This window comes from Cibotium barometz, chromosome 32 (assembly GCF_041138505.1).
Source record: "Cibotium barometz isolate CiBa-2024 chromosome 32, ASM4113850v1, whole genome shotgun sequence".
Classification (NCBI taxonomy): Eukaryota; Viridiplantae; Streptophyta; class Polypodiopsida; order Cyatheales; family Cibotiaceae; genus Cibotium; species Cibotium barometz.
Window position 1 is genome coordinate 3,914,312 of NC_141077.1, and position 21,975 is coordinate 3,936,286.

The 21,975-nt window shown below is 45.1% G+C and overlaps 1 protein-coding gene across 1 annotated transcript in view; it reads left to right on the forward strand.

Annotated features, from left to right (window-relative positions):
- Positions 1-17,574, forward strand: part of LOC147619745 (ATP-dependent zinc metalloprotease FTSH, chloroplastic-like) — a 33,842-nt gene extending 16,268 nt beyond the window's left edge. The window contains exons 2-5 of the mRNA XM_086825575.1: positions 16,125-16,371; positions 16,495-16,678; positions 16,781-16,952; positions 17,065-17,574. Coding sequence (XP_086681701.1) covers positions 16,125-16,371; positions 16,495-16,678; positions 16,781-16,952; positions 17,065-17,286 — 825 coding nt within the window. The 3' untranslated portion in view covers positions 17,287-17,574. The remainder of the gene's footprint in view (positions 1-16,124; positions 16,372-16,494; positions 16,679-16,780; positions 16,953-17,064) is intronic.
- The last annotated feature ends 4,401 nt before the right edge of the window (positions 17,575-21,975 follow it).

The following is a 21,975-nucleotide window of genomic DNA, read 5'->3' on the forward strand; positions in this document are numbered from 1 at the left end:
CCGGCTTCTAATCAGTTGACCGCAACTGAAAAGCCTCCAGATAGGCCTTCAAAAGATCTGGGTAATACTCGAAGAAGGCCTCATCCATCCATTTCGTATCCAAAGCTGAATAATTCTTGAACTTCACAAGGTACCTACGAACAAGTTTGCCTCCCGCAAGCTTTCGTTCCTTGTGAAAAACAATCTGTTCAGGTTGAAGAATCTCTTCCAGCTCATCCACCTCGGGTGGGTCTTCCAAAACCGGCTCAAACGGTGTCGGTCCCACATAAGGCCTCAATAGGCTCACATGAAAAGCATTATGCATGTTCCAATGATCTGGGAGTACAAGCCGAAATGCAACATCATTGATCTTCTCCAAGATCTGAAAAGGTCCATAGTACGTGTTGGAAAGTTTAGGATACTTTCCCTCTTTTCCTGGCCTCTTCCGAAGGCGTGCCTTTTCAAATTTCAGCAAGACCCAATCACCTTGTTTGAATTGTACATCCCTTCTATGCTTATCAGCTGCCTTTTTATTCTTGAATTGAGACCTCTCTATGGCTGTTCGTATCTGTGCAAATGCAGTATCCAAGTCTCTAACATACTCATCTGCTGCAAAAATCTCATCCTTTGTACGAAGGATGGGTGGTAGTACCACCTTGCCATAGATAATCTCAAAGGGCGCCTTGCCCGTAGAAGTATGTACCGTATTGTTGTAGGCAAACTCCACAAGTGGCAAATACTTCTCCCAATCCGATTTGCGGTCGGATACATAAGATTTCAGCAAGTCGAGGACGGCTGAATTTGCTATTTCACTTTGCCCATCTGTCTGTGGATGGTAAGCTGATGAGAAGTTCAGCTTTGTACCCATATTGTCAAACAATGCGAGCCAAAATAAACTTGTGGTTCTAGGATCTCTATCCCCCACAATAGATTTAGGCATGCCATGGTGTTTGAATATCTGTGCCAAAAACATCCTAGCCATATGATCTGGCTTTATTGTCTTGCGCACGGGAATGAAATGTGCCTGCTAGCTAAACCTGTCAATAATGGTCCAAATAGCATCATTTCCCTGTGGCGTCCTTGGCAAATCCATAATGAAATCCATAGCAATGCTTTCCCATGGTTCATTTGGTATAGGCAAAGGTTGAAGCAATCCAGGTGCTTTATGTCTGTCAAATTTGACCTTTTGACATACCATACATTCACGTACATATGCTTCAATATCCTTGCGAATATGTGGCCAAAAGAAATACCTCTCCAAAGCTTGTGCTGTGGCCAAAATGCCTCTATGACCTGCATATGGAGGAGCATGGCACTCATCCATAACCTTATGGCGAAGGTTCTTTACCACACACATACGATTTTGCATCATGAGATATCCATCTCTTATGGCATAAGATGGGACAGCAATACCCTCTTGCAAATCAGCCCATACATGTGCAAAATCCTCATCCAAATGATAAGTATTACGCATATCCGATAAGTCCTCATGGTATGCAACTGTAATAGCATGAACCTGTGGTCGTCTAGATAAGGCATCCGCCACCACATTCTTTTTCCCTGGAGTGTGTAAAATCTGAAAATGAAACATTGAGAGAAAATTTGCCCATCTCATATGCTTCTCTGAGAGCTTACTTTGAGTCAAAAAATATCTCAAACTTTGATGATCAGTTTTGACCGTAAAATCAGCCCCTAAAAGATAGTGTTTCCAAATAGTAAGGGCATGAATTACAGCCAACAACTCCTTCTCATAAACCTGTAAGTGAAGCTCTGCATGTTGCAAGCGTCTGCTCTCATAGGCAATGGCATGTCCTTCTTGGTTCAAAACAGCCCCTATGCAGTCCCCACTTGCATCACATTCCACAACAAAAGGTTTGTGCAAATCCGGAATAATGAGTACCGGTCCCGAGATGATTGCACTCTTCAACTTTTGAAAGGCATCTCTCTCTTCTTGTGTCCATTTAAAGATTGCTTTCTTCTTCGTTAAGTCATGTAACGGAGCGGCAATAAAAGCAAAATGCTTGACGAACCTCCTGTAGTAAGCACATAAACCAAGGAAGCTCCTCACTTCATGGACTGATTTCAGCTCTGGCCATTCTTGCATGGTTTGTATCTTTGCGGGATCCATGCGCACACCATCCTTTGATACAATGTGACCAAGATAGTGAATCTCTGGGAGGAAGAATTCACTCTTTTTTGCATTTATGTAGAGCTGATTTTCCTTAAGCTCTTTAAACACAATAGCCAGGTGCTCACGATGTTGGGCTTCATTCTTTGAGAATACAATAATGTCATCAAAGAATATACCTGTGAACTTTCTATGCTTTCTGAATACCCTGTCCATCATCCTGTTGAAGGTAGCGGGTGCATTTGTAAGGCCAAAAGGCACCACCAAAAACTCATAAAGACCAAAGGCTGTCCTGAATGCAGTCTTGTGTACATCTTGAGGTGCCACTCTCACTTGATGATACCCACTCTTGAGGTCTATTCGGCTGAAACATGCCGAACCTTCAAGCTTGTCCAAGATGTCATCAATACGCGGAATGGGAAACCGATTTTTGATGGTTATCTTATTGAGGGCACGGTAATCAACACACATCCTGTAAGTACCATCCTTCTTTTGAACAAGAAGTACCGGCGAGCAATATGGCGAGGAACTAGGCCGAATCAAACCCTTTTCCAAAAGTTCATTCACCTGTGCCATAATCTCTTCTTGTTGACTAGCACTCACCCTGTATGGTGGCCTATTAGGTGGAGAGCTACCGGGAATTAGATCTATGCAATGATCTTCCGGCCTCTCTGGTGGCAACCTTGCTGGCAAAGCATTTGCAAAACAATCTTTGAACTCATTCAAAAAGTTAAGCTTGTCTTGATCTAATGCAGTAACAACAGTGGAATGTTCAATGGTATCATGTACAAAAACCAAGTAAGAACAAGCTGATTTCTTTATTGCCTTATTAATTTGTACATGGCTTACAAGAGGTATGGTACTTCCAGTAGTACCAGCATCTATAGAGTGCTCACGGCCTCTATGTACAAAGCTGATTTTCTTCTCTTTGTAAGTCTTAGTAGGCTCTAAACGGTGATGCCAGGGCATCCCCAACAAAACATCACAACCTGTAAGAGGAGCCACTAAAAAGCTCTCATAGTCGAGGTAGTCCTGTATATGTACACGGAGCTTACCAATGACCGGAGTTACATCAACCTGTTTGCCCTCAAAGGCGGGATCTGCATTCATTTGCATTCCCATGTCTTCCACGTTGAGACCTATGGCGGCAGCCATCTGTACGGATATAAAGTTATCTGTGGAAGCATCATCAAAAAGAAACAAAGCGGGCTGATCCTTCAATTTGCCCCAAGCCTTGCATATGACTCTACTCTTGGGCTCATGCCCTGTATTACCCTGCACATCGGGTACAACATTCGCAAGAGGCTTTTGCACATTAGGCTCAGCATTCTTAGGATTCTGTGGGCATTTAGGATATATATGATCTTTACTGCCACACTTAAAGCATTTTCCAGCCTTCCTGTACTCTTCCAATTGCTGTTTTGAGAGCCCAAAATTGTGGCGTTTACCCCCCGGCTTCTTTTCGGAGTCATCCTTTGCATCTCGGCCATCTTTGGGAGCATTCTTAGGTGGCTGTCCACCCTTTTTCTGGTCATAACCAGCCCTGAATTTGCTCTTGTTTTGACCTGCAAATGGCTTATTTGTGGGTGCTTTTATGTGCAAGTTCTCCGCAATCATGGCTGAGTGTATAAGCTCTTGTATGGTCTTATTTGGGTACACTCCCAAGCTTTGTTGGATGATGTGATGGAGCCCCGATTCAAACTTTCTCTTCTTCTCGTCCTCTCCAATCTTCATGAAGGGAGTAACCTTGAGAAGGACTTTCCAAAACTTTGCTATGTATGAAGCAACGGACTCTCCCTCATCTTGGGACAGCCAATCCCACTCCTTGCGTACATCCTTTGCAAAGTTTGGTGGTAAGAATTGATCATAAAACTGAATTTTGAAAGAAGACCAAGTTGGGGCAGCACTTCCATCAAGTATTTTTGCAAGCCACCAATCACTTGCCGTATCCTTGAGATGCATTCCCACATGCCTGAGCATAGACTTTTCCGAAAAGTCTTCATTGCAAAAAGCTATCTCAAACTGTCTAATGAAAGCAAGTGCTTTGGTAGAGTCCATCCGTCCCTGAAAGTTTTCAAACTTTACATCCTTGTCACCGGACTCGAACTCTCGAGGTTTCTTCCTTCTATAAGCATCCCTATGTACATCCTGTTCATCTGCATGATGATGATGCCGCGATGAAGATTCACGATCCCTCTTCGTTCTCTCTTGAGCCACACTCTCCAAATGAGTGGAAAGCTCAACACGAGAATGGACATGTCTTCTTGGAGCAAAGCGGGAATGAGTAGAGGATCCCTCATCCTTACTCTTCTCTTGACCTGCATCAAGCCTAGCACCAGGGACTCTTGTCCTTTCAGCATTTGGCACTTGCTGTGCTCTTTCTGCTTGTTGTGCATCATGTGCATCACCATGGGTAGCCATGAGGGGTGGCTTCTTGAAAGCCAAACTACCATCTGCTTCAGTGTATACATCACCCTTAACCATTAGGTATGCAAGTGCAAGCTCTCGGGGTTTCTCAACATCCATTTCCTTTGCAATTGCTTCAAAAGTGACTTCATGGACCGAAGCCTTTGCCTTCGCAGCCAACACCCTTTGTACATCCGGGTCATTTTTCAATGACCTAAGCTCTTCGGTTTCAGCCCTATAGCGTCGCACTTGACGCCTCAAAGATTCCAAATCAGAATGCATAGTGTCATGAGTACCTGCATCTCCATAGACATCATTACCTGCAGCATCTCTTGCATCCTTTGTACCATGAAATTCACGGTCCTGTGTGTTCTCCACACTGTCAGAAATGTGGCTGTCCATGACACTCAAATCAGGTCACCACTTATGATTCCAAGCCTCAGACTGTTTTCCAATGAGGAGAAAAACTGAGCTCTGATACCAATGTAACGGGAGGCGGACGCGTGTATTAGAATCGTATAAATGTGAACAAGATTCTGAGCACTTAACACTTGAGCATTACAACCACAAAGCTGAAAATGACAGTACACCACATAAAGGGGCCGATGATAGGCTGACCCCCCCCCTTTAGGTTATATTACCAAAAGAGTCTGCAAGTACAAGTTTACGGGTGCCTGGGGATTCACCACCAGCCTGCACCTGATTCTTCCAAATACATCATGAATGAATACATTTCAAACAAGAGAATCTGTAGGTACATCCGCCCTGTTGGATATATCATCCAAATCCATTCAAAGGTTGAAAGGGGCTATGTAATCTTGATTACTTCACTCAAGACACCTCCTCAAAAGGGCGCCTACATCAAATATAGCCTAGAGGGAATATTTCTCATTTAAGGCATACCCACATGGGGGAGATGGCATACCCACATGGGGGAGATGGCCTCTTATGGTTGTAAGACATCATAGGTGATGTCATGTGGTCATGTACTACTTGCCTATATAAGAGGCCTTTGCTAATGAAGATTCAACTCGTGTATTTCCATTATAATGCCCAAGCTATGTCTCATTAGTGTTTCTTAATTCACTCTTAATCATGGTTATAATCATGACCTAACCATGACTATAACCATGTTTGATCCTCCTTAGTTTTGTTAATTCACTCCTAATACCAACATTTGGTATCAGAGCCACATTAATACAACCTAATCCCTCTCATTTGCCTCATCATTAGTGATTAATTAGCTTAATCATAAGCTTATCTCTTCCTATTTCATAGCCTGAAATATAGGGCTGCCTTGGAGCATCCACAGCTCACAGCCGCCTCCACGAAATCGTACGGGATTCAAACCGTGTATTCTCAACATCATAAAGAAGCTGCAGCTCGGAGGAATCAGGCGGATTTTGCGCAGAGACGCCAGCATTGCAGGCGAAACCGGCGCCAGTTTTTTTGGGGGAAATCAATCCACCGATTGAACCAGTAGAAGATTCTCTAATTCGCCTTGGCTTTGGGGGTTTTCAATAGCTGCAAACACGCCTGTGCAGTCAGTTTCTTGAATGGATTTGTGGTTTGGTGGCTTCAGGTCTGACATAATCTCAGAAAGTTCATTTGGTAACAGTTAAAGCATGGATGATTAACTCACTTAATCACTAGTAATTAGTGCTTAATCTGGCCTCAAGTCATTGCTATTGAAGGTGCTAAAGGCATTTTGTATTCAGACTTAGGCTTCTATCTCATTCAAGTACTCCAAGTGACCCATTTTTTGGAAGTTGTTTTGAAAGCATTATCACATTGGTCACCATATACTTGATGATATTACTATATTGTGATGATGATATTGTTTACATCATTTTTTGAATCACAATGACTGAACCATCTGATGCTGAATCATCAAATATTCAACATTTGAGGCCTAAGAAGAAAAGCAGAAAGCCGAGGAGACGGGTAAGAAACAATGTCTACAACTCAAGAGCAAACAATGTTTTAGGAGGGCATGATTGGTCTGAATTTTTCATAAATAACCTCCATCTATTTGGTGAAGGTATCTAATCTTGTAAAAGCATTAGACACTGCCCTTGAGGGATACTCAAGTGGTAAGACCTTGCTTTATCATCATGTCTACATCCTCATTTCATGTTGATAAGTTTAATGGGATAGGCTTTCATACCTGGCAAGTTAGAGTAAGATTTATTCTCATGAAGAAAGGCCTGTGGGGAGTTGCTAGTGGAAAGGAGAAAAAACCTACCACTAGAGATGGTGAACAAGGATGGTTACCTAGGGATGAGAAAGCTTTTGCCATAATTGCATTAGGTCTAAGTGACAACTACATACATCATATCTCTAATGCAAACAACTCAGCTGAAGCATGGGAAATCTTAGAGAAATTATTTGGGGCAAAAGGGAAGCATTCCAAGATAGGGCTGAAAATCCAATTCTTTAAACTTGAAAAGAAAGCTTCTGAGTCTTTACCTACTCATCTTAATTATATGAAAAGCCTAATGTCACAACTTGCAACAATAGGAGCACCAATAGATGAGGAAGATGCCATTGCAGTTTTATTGAAAAGCATGCCTTATGATGAATATGGGCACTTAGTGTCAACTCTTATGAATCTTCCGGATCCTACTTTAGAGGCCATTGAAGCTGCACTCCTTGAGGAGTACAAGAAGAAGCAAGAGAATATAGGGATAATGGAAGGGGCATACTTCTCCAACAACAAGTCACACTTCAAGAAGAAGAACTTCATCGACACAAAAGGAAAGAAGAAGACTTGTGGATTCTGCGGCAAGGACAATCATATTGAAGAAAATTGTTTCTTCAAACAAAAGGCACAAAAGGCATTTCTCGCAAGTCAAGACAAAGAAGAGCTGCAAGAAGAGGCCTCCGAAGAGGCCAATTTTATCGAAGAAGATTGGGCCTTTTGAGTAAAATCAAGGGATAGCCCAAACCATGTTTAAAAACCTCTCCATCCTAAACATAACTATCTCATTGTAAGCTTTACTATGGTATTCTAGCATCATCCATCATTGCTAGCATTGTAAACCTAACTGGAATAAGACCTACGGGCACCAGCATGGTCATCATAACTAGTTCTTGTATGTTGTAACTAGAACCTAGAATTGCCATCATAAAGGTAGCATTGTCATGGATTTGGTTGAAGGAGGGTTTGTTGGATATATCATCCAAATCCATTCAAAGGTTGAAAGGGGCTATGTAATCTTGATTACTTCACTCAAGACACCTCCTCAAAAGGGCGCCTACATCAAATATAGCCTAGAGGGAATATTTCTCATTTAAGGCATACCCACATGGGGGAGATGGCATACCCACATGGGGGAGATGGCCTCTTATGGTTGTAAGACATCATAGGTGATGTCATGTGGTCATGTACTACTTGCCTATATAAGAGGCCTTTGCTAATGAAGATTCAACTCGTGTATTTCCATTATAATGCCCAAGCTATGTCTCATTAGTGTTTCTTAATTCACTCTTAATCATGGTTATAATCATGACCTAACCATGACTATAACCATGTTTGATCCTCCTTAGTTTTGTTAATTCACTCCTAATACCAACACGCCCTACACACAGGTACATCCGCCCTGCACAAGCCTCTTCACAGGTACATCCGCCCTGCACAAGAGTATCACAATCCTCACAGGTACTCCGCCCTGCACAAGATGTAAATGGATCTTTAGGCCCTGTTTCCACGCGAGAAACTGATCCAGAAACCTGTGTTCTCCGCGAGCAAGTGTTCCCAATGCTTGCCCTAAACACCTGTTACACCTGGAATCCTTGAGACACATCCATGCTCACATATTCCATTGCTGTCCGGCCTGTTTTATGCAATAACCAGTCCAAAACAGCAACTTTCCATCGCGAGAAATCCACCTGTAAAGGGTCCTACAGCCCTGTGGAGGTCCCTAGAGCTGTCCTGTACTGTCCAAGTTGACTTTGGACACCTGTAACCAGCCCAAAACTCGCAATAACCAGAAATTACAGGTCTGAAATTTACCAACCAGCCCTTTAGAAGAGTGTGGGGATCGATATCCAAGCTTGTGTGAGTCCGGGAAGCAAGCAACCAGCCCTGTAGCAACTCCCAAAGCTTCAACCAGCTCTCCAATGTGTTGAATTATGAATAAAACAGCCCAAATGGCCTCTTGAAGGAGGCGCCTTTCTCCAGTGCCACCTATGGGGCTTGGTGGGTTCACATACAGGCTGACAAGTGTCCCCATAAGGTGTCCAGGTAGGTGTCCAGCCCATAGTGCTCCATTTGTCCTGTTTGTATAAGTTTAGGTCCAACCAAATGGGAAATGGCCATAAGCTGTCCGGACTTCATTAATTTTGGTCCAACCAAATGCGAACGCATTATAAGTTGTCCGGCCACTTATTAATGAGTGTGGACCTGCAAACCAATAAACTTTAGTAGTAAATGAAATAAGCTGTAAATTGAGTGTGGACGCACTTACCACCTGCAAAACCCATAAGCCCACAGTTTTAGGCCCAAGCAGGAGTGCACACACGTGTCCACAAGGTGCCCGGGCGTCCCCGGTCCCTCGGACTTCACAAGCCAAAATAACAAGCATTGTCCAGGCAGCCAGACAATGTCACACAAAGTAAAATAAAGTTATGGCATGCATCATTTATGCATTGTGCACATGTAAACTTGGAGAACCACCTATCATCATTCTTGTACTTGAAAATATTCCGCCTGCCATCATAACACACCATGTGTGCATGGCCGGAATCCACACGGGCACCGCCCGAAAGTCCACAAATGTCCTGCCATGTCCTTGGACTCATATGCATCCACTCATATGATCCATACACATGCCCAGGTATAATACATACATGCATCCACATGTTTCTAGGCCTGACACGCATCCGCATGTCCCTAGAATATAGGGATTTGTGACAACTGCAGCAATATAAGGCCTCCTAGATAGTGCATCGGCCACCACATTTTTCTTTCCTGGGGTATGCACAATCTGAAAATGAAACATGGAAAGAAAATTTGCCATTCTCATCTGCTTCTCTGAAAGCTTGGTTTGAGATAGAAAATATCTCAAGCTTTGATGATCTGTCTTGACTACAAATTCAGTCCCAAGAAGGTAGTGTTTCCAAATCTTTAAGGCGTGAATTACAGCCAAGAGCTCTTTCTCATAGATATCCATATGAAGCTCAGCATCATGCAAACGACGGCTCTCGTATGCAACTGCATGCCCTTCTTGATTTAGGACAGCTCCTATGCAATCACCACAAGCATCACATTCAACCACGAATGACTTGTGCAAGTCAGGAACAATCAATACTGGACCACATATGATTGCATGCTTGAGCTGCAAGAAAGCATTCTGTTCCTTTGAAGTCCATTTGAAAGCAGTTTTCTTCTTCGTGAGATCATGTAGAGGAGTGGCAATCATAGCAAAATGCCTTATGAAACGCCTGTAGTACGAACATAATCCCAGAAAACTACGTACTTGATGTACGTTTTGCAATTCGGGCCAATTCCGAATAGTCTCGATCTTTGCAGGATCCATTGTAACTCCATCTTTGGATACAATATGACCTAGATAATGAATCTCTGAAAGGAAAAACTCACTTTTCTTGGCATTGACGAAAAGTTTATGCTTCCGCAACTCTTCGAACACTGTGACCAAATGAGTTCTGTGTTCCTGCTCATTCTTGGAGAAAACCAAGATATCATCAAAGAAGACTCCTGTAAACTTGCGATGGGGTCGGAATATCCTATCCATCATATGATTAAAAGTAGCAGGAGCATTGGTGAGACCAAAAGGCATTACCAAGAATTCATATAATCCGAAGGCTGTCCTGAATGCAGTCTTATGGACATCTTGTGGCACCACGCGTATCTGGTGATAACCACTCTTCAAATCAAGTCTGCTAAAGCAAGCTGAGCCATCAAGCTTATCCAAGATATCATCAATACGTGGAATAGGAAATCTGTTCTTGATGGTAAGCTTGTTCAAAGCTCTATAGTCTACACACATACGGAATGATCCGTCCTTCTTTTGAACAAGAAGCACAGGAGAGCAGTAGGGTGAGGAACTGGGCTGAACCAAACCTTTCTCTAAAAGCTCATTTACCTGCTTCATGATTTCTTCTTGTTGTGCAGCACTCACTCGGTATGCGGGTTTGTTAGGTGGAGAACTACCTGGCACAAGATCTATGCGATGATCTTCGGGCCTTTGGGGAGGTAATTCACCTGGCAATGAGTCAGCAAAACAATCGTTGAATGCATTAAGAAAATTCAGCCTATCATTAGACATAGCATCCACATTTTGATGATTTGGCACAAGACTATCACGCACAAAAAGCAAGTACGCTGAAAGACTCTTTTTCATTGCTTTATTAATTTGGATGTGTGATACAACTGGGATGGAATCCCCTTCTTTGCCAGCATCAATAAAATGCATGCGGCCTTTATGCATAAAAGAAATCATATTAGACTTGTAGTCTTTGCGGGGCTCAAGCCTATGATGCCACGGCTTGCCCAACAATACATCACATCCATTCAGAGGAGCAACTAAGAAATGCTCATTGTCAAGGTAGCCCTGGATATGGATACGCAACTTCCCAATCAAAGGGGTAACCTGCACCTCTTTGCCAATAAATGCAGCTTCAGCTTCAATCTGAGGTCCCATGTTTTCAACCTCAATACCCAATGCAGCTGCCATTTGCATAGAGATGAAATTGTCAGTTGCACAGTCATCAAACATGAATAGTGCGGGCTGTTCCTTGATTTGCCCCCAAGCCTTGCAAACCATACGCTCTTTTGCATCATGACCTGTATTACCTTGCACATCAGGAACTGCATGAACATTTGCTTTGGTGTGCTTGTCCTCGTGCTTTGATTTGCGATCTGGGCATTGTCGGAACATGTGGTCTTTGCTACCACAAGAAAAGCATTTTCCATCCTTAGCATATTGCTCTCTTTGCTCCGGGGTTAAGCCGAATTTGTTCTTTCTTGGGCCCTGTTCTTTAGATGTGTTATTTTCAGCTTTACCACCCTTGTAAGGCTCCCGGAAGTTCTTTTTAGGTGGCTGTCCACCCTTTTGCTGATTTGGGACAGCCTTGTCCTTCCCCTTTGAACCTCCTTGATCTTGCTTGATCTTGAGCACCAATTGCTCCGTGGCAAGAGCAGAAGCTGTGAGTTGTTGCAACGTATGTTTCGGGTGCAATTCAATACCCGATCTATATGCTGGTTGCAGTCCAGAACGAAACTTCCTCTTTCTTTCATCCTCTGTGATTTGCATGAAGGGAGTGACTTCCAGCAACACTTTCCAGAATTTGTTAACATACTGTTGCACACTCTCATTGTCTCTTTGTTCCAGCCTGTCCCACTTTTGAGTGAGAGTTTGCTCTGCATTGGGTGGCAAGAACTGAGCATAAAATCTATCTTTGAATTCCTTCCAAGTAGAAATGGGATCCTTGGTGATCTTTTCAGTGATCCACCAATGGGCAGCAGTCCCTTTCAAAAACATGCTAGCATGGCGCACCGTTGACTTTTCTGTGAAATCCTCATCGCTAAAAGCAATGTCGAACTGTGCCACAAATGCTAACACCTTAGAAGCATCATGTTCACCATGAAATACATCAAATTTGACAGATTTATCACCTGCTTTGAATTCCTTGAGTTTCTTGGCATGAGGCTCATGGTCTTCTCTTTTTCTTTTCCCCTTATCCAACGGGGCAGCCCTGTCTGCATGGGCTCCATGGGCCGTCATAGAAGCTTCATGGGGCACGGTGGCATGTGCTCCACGAACTCGAAACTCAGATGCATGTGACTTACCTGCATATGGCATGGTCTCTCCATGAGACAACTCAGAAGGCAAAATTTTTCTGGAAGTAGACCTGTCACCATGAGATACATGTCTTGCATGCATGTGACTTTCATGCCCTCCATGAGCACTGGCATACATATATCTGTCAGGCTTAGTGCCTTGAGGAGAAGATGCATGTCGAGAGGTGACAGTCACCTCTTCCTTTTGCATAAAAGATTTCAGCCTCTGGGATGCGGGATCTCCATGCTTCAAACGAGGTGGATTTCTGAATTTCAGCTCTCCGTCATCCCCCTCTTTGATATCACCTTTGCGAAGTAGATAGGCAAGTGCCAACTCCCTTGGTTTCTTGCCCACTTCACGAGCCATTGATTCAAAAGTTATATCAACCATAGCATCAGCCTTTCTGGCTTCAATAGCACTTTGCAGATGTGGATCTTCATGCAAGAACTTTAACTCTTGCTCTTGAGCCGGCAAAAGTTTTCTCATATGTTCCATTTCAGCCCTCATAGCATCAGGCTCTCGTTCAAGCATAACTGTCTTTCCTGGAGACAGTTGACCCTTGGATTCACTATCCATAACCCTTTCAAGGGGCTTGTGTCTACCTCGCAGGGCATCAGACCCACGAGAAGCACTAGATGGACCCCTCGAATTAGGCACTTCCAAAGGGTTGCCTTGGCTGTCCATTGTGTTTTAAGTTTGCTAGAAGCGGGATGTCCAGTACACAGGTTCGTTTCCCCACTAGGAAGAGGGAAACAACCGTGCTCTGATACCAATGAAACCGATCCCGTCAAGTGGGAAAGACTCCGTTGGACACCCACACGCTTAATAGCACAACTTTAAAACCACAAATTTGAAATGGACAACTTAATACAACTTGAAATTTAAATGAAATGAAATGGAAAGATGGACACCAGCACTGGGGCCGGAACGGGCCGACCCCCCTCTCAATATATGATATATTTATTGGGAGTATTTAATGAATACAATGCTCCACGGGTTCCAAGAACCAGATAATGTCCATGTACATATGAAAACAGTACCAAACAAATAGGCTCGAATTTCGATGTAGAAGCTCGAAGCAGAACGACCACTAGTGTGGTCCAATCGCTATGGTCCTGTGCTTTCACTGGACTCCGCGGAGAGCGCCTCACTGGTGTTCCGAGACCACGCACAGACAGGCGCTCTCGTACTAACGCCTGGCTCTCCCGATCTCAGCACCTTTGGACCGAGGTTCGCCAATATAGCTTGGACAACCCGGCACCGAACGGGTGTTGGCCGAGCGGGATGAATCCTTTATCAGATTTAAACATAAAATACTTTATTCAAATCTGAAAATCACTTACTTGTAGATGATTGATAGAAAACCAATACTTGTGGTATGATGAAGTCACCCAGGAGATGCGAAGTCCCTTTGATGAAGACTCAGTCGCCTCGTGGTGAACCACCAAGGCAAGTACCACCGCAAAAGGCACAGCCACCTGCTGTGAGAGTAGGAGTGCCCACTTGCAAGGGAGGAATACAACAGCAGAAAGAGAAGTATGTGTAGTTGCCTGCTGTGGGTAGGCGCAACCACCTGATGAAAATTCAGCCGCCTGAGAGGATGAGAGAAACAGCCACTAGGAAGCGCCTGGCTGCAAAGAGACGGCTGGCTGTAGGAATAGAAGCGTAGCCCTCAAAAGGTGGCAGCTGTTGTGCAGGGTAGGCAGCTGCCTGTTGGAGAGGAAAGAGAGAGTAGTTTGCAGCCTGCAGGTAACACCAGCGCAGAGTAGAGGGCAGTGCAGCCTGCTGGTGTACTTTCGCCTGAGGGAGAAGCCGTCTACAGTCAGTGCTGGCTGGAAGTACAGCCACTTGAAGTAGTGCAGTCGCAGCCAACAGCAGCAGGTACTGCAGCAGTCGCCTTCATGAAGAGCGTGCGCCAGAGGGAGAGATGGTCGCCGGTTGATGAATCAACGCCAGATAGAAGCGATGATGTTTTTACGCTTGAAGGAGGGAGTCCTTTTTAATAAATTAATGTGGAGTTTTACTTTGGTGATACCCACGCATGCATGTGGGGGAACTAGTGGGGGTAGGTGACTATGCCCACCCCCACACTCACTTAAAAGTGGGGCTCCCCACCTTGGCCCCTAAGTGGGTGCCCAAAGGGGGTGCCCACTTTTAAATAAATGTGAACACCTAACCTTATAAATTAAAGGGTTAGAATATAAAACATTAAAACAACAAGTGCGACATACTTACCACCTGTTCACATGCACCAAAACTCGTCAGAATACAGGGCAGACTTCACGACTCACTGGCAGGCGTCCCCGCTCAGTAAGTAACACGTCAAGCAGGCAAACACACAAATACATGTCATGCGAAAACAGTTTCAAACATGCAAAATATGTGTGCATGTGCAAATAGTACACATGGACATATCTCCCGTTCATGGAACAAGTACAAAATATCTGTCGGCACAGAACTGGCACGACATAAAACATAAAAACCTGGTCTTCCTATGGAGTGACAGTCCCATAGGTAAGACACAGTTCCAGGCACGAGTTTCCCTATGGTGTGACAGTCCCATAGGCAAAACACGGCACGAATACTGGCTCTTCCATGGTGTGACAATCCCATGGATCGAACACAGTCCAGGTCATACACGGGTGGCACTGGTCTGGCTCCGGTCCATACGACACCATCCTGCTAACACACGGGTGGCACTAGTCTGGCTCCCGTCCATGTCAGCAAAATACTGGCCTCTTCACACGAGACACCGGCCTGGCCTCAAGTGAACGAGACGCAAAAACTGGAGATGGACCAAATGGTCGGCCAATTGGTGACACCAAATTTAAATGTGAAAGCTTAATTTACTTTAGCGATGGAATGGAGATAAATTTGGAATTGCCGGGTGGGAAGTAGGAAACATATAGTCTAGCCCCCAAATTCAAGGGCACCTATTAAATGCCCATGAGCATATATTGCATTCAAAACACCAAGGTCTGATCTTTTTGTGCTGATGTATCCCTTGTTTGAGCAAATTATAATCTCTCCTGCTTAATATTTAAGATGTGTTCTGTATTGGGATGGGTCTGCAGGGTATATGTCCCTGCACCCTAGACCCCTTGCTCACACATCGTCGTGTGTTACATTGCCAGGTGGCAGGTCTCGCAATTAGGCCTTAAACTGGCTAAAGCTACTAGTTTTTTGAGTTAAATATGTCTTGCCTTTCTGTGCACACATTTTTTAAAACCTTGCCAGGTGTCATTAACCAGCCTCTGCACGCCATTACTTCAAACTTTTCAGCCCACACTAAGAGACTTGCTGACAGAGAGTGAAGTGATTTGTGGTGTGGCATGCATCAACAGCCATTCCTCTCTTGCTCCTCGAATTGGCATTCAACATGCTGTCATGAACTTCTTCTATCCTTTGATATATGTGCATTGGCAATATCCGCAATTGCAAAATGCATCAAATCTTTTCTTGAGTCCAAAACCTTCCGCTTTTCTCTTACTGATTTTAAAATGAATGTACGCCAAGGCCTGAAGTGGGAGAGGGAAATTCAAGGTTAATTTTCTCCGCCACAACTGACTCTTTAGGTTGCTGATGATTCTCAAGTTGTGGATGCTGCTGCTATGTATTCATGATGCAAGGTGGTTCCAAATTTTCTGGAACCTCAGCTCAAAGACAATGTTTAAGCTGTGGGGCTGGATAGTTTATTCGCCTTGGAGTTTTAACCTCCACCTCATTAAATGACTAATGTGTGCCTGATAAACATTACCCCATGCCACAGGGTTATGTTATAATGTGAGGCTGTCGTTGACTTGCAGGTCCATTCTCGGGGAAAGGCTCTTGCCAAAGATGTGGATTTCGAGAAGATTTCCAGGAGGACTCCTGGTTTCACTGGGGCAGACTTGCAGAATCTGATGAATGAGGCAGCCATCCTTGCTGCAAGAAGGGATTTGAAAGAAATAAGCAAGGATGAAATTGCTGATGCACTGGAAAGGATTATTGCTGGTCCAGAGAAGAAAAATGCTGTAGTTTCAGAAGAACGAAAGAAACTAGTTGCTTACCATGGTACATTAAGCCTTGTTTCACTTTCCTCTTGGGTTTGATAGAGCTATCTTTATTTTGCCCAGGCTCATATAGGTGAAGTTCTGTACCAAGCTATTTGATGATTGTGTGTGATGCTCTGTGCAGAAGCTGGGCATGCGCTCGTTGGTGCCCTCATGCCAGAATATGATCCCGTGGCAAAGATTTCCATTATCCCTCGTGGTGGTGCTGGAGGGCTTACTTTCTTTGCTCCCAGTGAAGAGAGACTGGAGTCAGGACTTTACAGTAGAAGCTATCTGGAGAACCAGATGGCAGTGGCCTTGGGTGGAAGGTAAGGCAGTGTGCAGCTTATGCATGCTCTTATGCATATATATGTACATTCAAAAATGCCGATCCTGAAAAGTGGAACTTAAACCTGATTTACTTGCGACAGGGTTGCAGAAGAGGTAATTTTCGGGGAGGAGAATGTGACTACTGGTGCATCTAATGATTTTCAGCAAGTCTCTCGGGTGGCGAGACAGATGGTAGAGAGGTTTGGCTTTAGCAAGAAGATTGGGCAGGTTGCTCTTGGAGGTGGAGGTGGAAACCCCTTCTTGGGACAACAAGTAAGTCAAATACTCAAAGTTTCAACAGGGAAACTTTTCTGATGCTATGGAAACCTTCAAGGTTTGCCACATGGGTGCTAATATGTGAACAACCTTTGGTTGCCTATGGCAGGTCTCCCAACAATCGGACTACTCTATGGCAACTGCGGACGTGATTGATTCTGAGGTGCGGGAGCTTGTAGAGCGAGCATATTTTAGAGCTAAGAACATTATCACTAAGCACATTGATATTCTGCACAAGTTGGCCAACTTGTTGATAGAGAAAGAGACCGTGGATGGAGAGGAATTCATGAGTCTCTTCATAGATGGCAAGGCTGAATTGTACGTAGCCTGAAATCAGGCTAGTAATTTTCTGTAATCATATATAGTCATGTAATGAGAAACCTTGTTTTTTTTCCCATCATAATTTCAGTAGTCTATCCCACCGTTGCAAAGATGCAGGCCATCTTACAAGTGGCCATTGACCAAGCAAGGTCAAAGCTTGAGGGGCATTTTTCTAAGAATGGTACTTTTTTGGTATGTTAAGCAAATGAAATCGTTCTTAGCAGTGCCCCCAATGATATATTCAAACCTTACTCCATTTGTATGATTTCTCAGAAGTAATAGTAATTATTTTTCATTATTGGCAAACACGAAACTATCTATATTATATATATAGATGTGTTTTACAATTTTCTCATTTCTATGTTGCACATTTATTAATGAAAATGGGCTTGAATTTTTGCAGGATTTATACTAATCTATTACTTTTTACTAAATGATTATTGAAACACAATAAAACCCTGTATATATGCATATATTTATATTTGTAGATATTCTTCTTTGTTTCTCTCTCCCCCCACTTGCTTACAGCTATTGGACCATGGTTGGCATTCTTAACATTTGGATAATGGCTGAGCGTAATAGCTGGCTAGCTTTAAATAATTAACTCAAGGATAATGACTGTTTGTACTGCTTGTCCATCACTCATGGCTGTCTCATAGGTTGTCATTTTTTCTGTGCCATGATCTTTCGCTCGCAGTCAGTCACCCTGTCCTCAAGCAGGCTCCCATTAATATGCTGTTGGTAACGCACAGGCTACCACCATGCCGCGTGCGCTTAGTAAACAAGAGTTGTGCAGTCCCACACAACGCCCGCTTGAACCTCTTTCCACCCTTGTTTCTCTTCATCTTTATCGGCACCCTCACGTATGGTAGTGCTCAGAATGGCGATGGCTATATGCCTGATATGCTTAGTAACAGTCCATGGCCACATACTCACTATCTATTAGAAGAGCTTACAATGCTGGTTCGTATGTTTAGCCCGGTTGGCAGCACGCTTCTCTTTCCACCCGCCATCCTAATGCTGTAGGACTTCGATAACAAAGGGAGATGGGTGTTGACAGCTGCCTACCTTGTTCTCTAGGTCCTAACGTGCTTTCTTTGTTTTTCGGACGACAGTAGGTAAGTATCCTTCACTTCGGCTTTATGGTTTGGATGGTGGCATCTGATTTAGGCGGGTTTAACAAGCATCTGGCGTGCGCCGCCCAAAGTTCGTCTTGTGCAGGCATGCCACGTACTGGATGGCCTGCTTCTTCTATTCACACCCAAACCCCGTCTGGTAGGTGGCATGCCTAGTCATGGACGCATTTCCCTGCTTTGTGATTGGCAGGGATGGCTCGCCCAAGTGCAAACCCCGTGCCGGCGTGCTTTGCGGCGTTAATCACGACCTCTCCCGCCTTCGACCTGTCACACCTTGCTCCCGCCATCTTTGCATGTGAGTATAGGGCATTCTTTTTGTGGCCCCATTTTGGTATGTTATATTTGCAGGCAGGCGGCGTTTGTGAAATGGAACTTGGGGATGTCCACGGACGCAACTAAATAGTGTGCGCTCGCCTTGCCTGACATGATGCTACGTCCGTCGGACGCTTGTGAAACCCGCCTTACCTCGGCATTGTTGTCACAATTGTGACGTATTTATGTATCAGATTCTCTCTTCATTGCTGATTCCTGTTGTAGATGCAAAGAGTAACCAGCCAAAGGGAACCCCTATCCTCGATTGGTTGCGACTCTTCGCCAAAGGATGTACCTCTTCATCGAATAGCCACATCCCTTCGACGAATGGTTGTATCCCTTGATGAATGGTTGTGCCTCTACATCGAATAGACACATCCCTTAGCCTAAAGTTGTATCCTTTCGTCTAAGGTCATGTCCTTTCATCAAAGGACATGCCTCTTCAAATGTGTCTCTTCATCTCTTATATAAGAGACCTATTGTACTCAGTTTAATACAACAAGTCAATTCAATCTTATCTCAAGTGTTCTCCTGAAGGTTCTTGTTATAAGTTAATTACTTAAGTAGTAATTAGTACACAATATGGAGGATTAACAACATAATCCTCACAGTGGATCAGAGCAAATTTTTTTTCCTACCCGTGGGTTGTGTAGCCCTCACCCTCTCCGTGGCACTCCCTCATCCACCTCTCCTCTCGGTGTTGTATGGAAGAAGCAGAGCGATGGTGGACTTGGCGTAAATCCTTGCTCAGAGTGATGTAAACAAGAACAAAAGGTCTCACACCCATACACACATATTGTGTGTATAGCAGAGAGGGACCCCTTGCTAAATTTCCGGACTACCCTCCCTCCCTTCTGACCGGTGGTGTTCGGCGTCCGCAACATGGCGGGAACTGCCCCTTTCGCTCTGCTGAATATGGAGCCTCCCCCTCTCTTCGCCTCGTTCGCTGCCAGTGTGAGCCCTTGCTTGCTGGGAGCAGCTGCCGGTCGTGAGCCTCGTTGATACATCCAGCGATTGCCGCCTCTTCACATTGCTGGTGGCACACCGTTCGAAGCGACACACCCTTCAGTCGGCGATCCAGCCCTTCGAAGCAGCGCACCTCCTAGTCGGCGACGGCCTTCGAAGCGTCACCTTTACACATCCAGTCGTCGGCGACGGCCTTCGAAGCGTCAACCTTCAAAAACAATACACAACATTTAATACGTGCATTGCCACATGGGTTTTTTATTAAAAAAAAAACAAAACAACACGAAAACTCACCGGGCGTGCGCTGGGCGTGCGCTGGGAATTCGCCGGTGTGAACCGCCACCCTGGGCGATTTGAAAACCACCACCCGTCCCCCGGCTATCAGGATGCCGCCTTGTTCTTGTTCGCTTCCCTCTTCCTAGCGATTAGGCGCCCTTTCTCCTGGCTGTTCGTGGGTTTTCCTGGCTTTGTCCACACCGCATACTCTGTGTGCTCTCGCCCTCTACGTGCATGCTTCATGGACAACTTTCCAGAGGAACCCGACATGCACATCTCTTACCTGAGTTACATCGACGAGATCCTCGAGGCTCTTCTTCCCGAACACAGCCCTCCTCGTGCCCTCACTCCGGAATCAGTGCCACTTCCCGCCGATGCTGGGTGGATTCCAAGTCTTCTGGCCTCTCCTATCCCAGCATCCCCGGCCTCTCAGGTGTACCACATACATGTCAGCAGCCCGCATGTGACCAAACCCGACACTTGGGCGATTTGGACTATTTTCCTCACCTGCGAGCCACTGCATCTTACTCATTTCGAGTATTTTCTGTCACGGTACCCGCAGTTGGCACACTTTCTTCCAGAGTGCAGTGTGGATGGCCTCCGCAATATCTCCTCCACGCGCCCTCCTGTGACATTTTACTGCGAGATCTTCGTCCCCGACTATACTCCATTATCTCCGGTGCCCAGTTCTTTGGCGGAAGCCGACGCAGTAACTTCCGAGGACGATCCCGAGGAAGTGGAAGACCCCGACTTCGAGTACGAGGCTCCTGTTACTGCCTCTCCAGCAGCAGCTGTTCCTTCCATCCTACACTTCGGGTGGACCTTTCCTGCTTCACCACCAAAGTACTCTCTCTGAGTTTTCCAGATGTCGACTTCGCACGACAACGTGCCACCCGCCGATCCTCAGATGGAGGCCTTGCAGATGACTACTCTTCAACAACAGATGGAGGACTTGCAAAAGGCCTTTTTCGACGGTATGGCATCAATGAGATCACAAATGGAAGACATGCAACAACGGCACTAACATCAGCGCGAGGGATCCAGGAAGTCACAGCGAGCGCGTCGTTCACGTTCTCCAACATCGTCATCCTCGGTGGGCTAGCAGGACGATCCCTTAATTCCTCCCGATCCGACTGCCGAGGTAGACAATGTTGAACTTAAACTTCTATATAAATTAATGACCACAGCACAAACACGAAAGATGGACATCAAGTTACCTGAGCCCTACAATGGCCGCCGCGATAAGCGGTTAATCGATCACTGGCTCTACAAGATGGAGGTTTATTTCTCAAATACCGAATTGCCCGAAAATAAAAAGGTGGCATTGGCCAGTACCCTCTTGAAAGATACCGCCTTCCTTTGGTGGCGACGCAGGATTTCAGATGGCAAGTCTACTCTAACGTGGGATAAATTCCGGCGTGCTCTTTGCAAGGCTTTTGAGCCTGCAAATGCGAACTTTCATGCCAGGTCTTCTCTCCGCTGCCTGAGCCAAACTGGCTCCGTGGCCGCGTACATCTCAGAGTTTCAAAAGCTGGCTCTGGAGATAGAGACACTCAGCCCCTCTGACTAGCTTCACAGCTTCATTGATAGGCTTGAACCCACGATCCAAGACGAAGTCCATAAGTACAATCCTGCCACCCTGGATGAAGCAATCTCGTATGTCGAGCGCATTAGTGATTATCGGCGTCCTCCCAGGAACTTTTCCTCTGGCGCCCGTTCCTACCAGCGGAATCGATCCAATGGGACTAGCCAACCCCAGCGTCCTAATTCTGGACAACCCAACTCTCGGTGACCATATTCTGGACAACAGTCCTTCCGGCTGCGTTTTTCTGGGCAAGCTTCCGCGTCAAATGCAGGATCCTCTCAGACCGAATCCTCTGGCAGCAAAAACCGAGATCGGTCTCGACAGGACCGTCGTCGCAGCAATGATCGGCGCAACTTCAAGCGAGAAACCTCTTTAGGACAGCAAACCTCTTCATCAACTGCCACTTCATCACAACCTAGTCGCC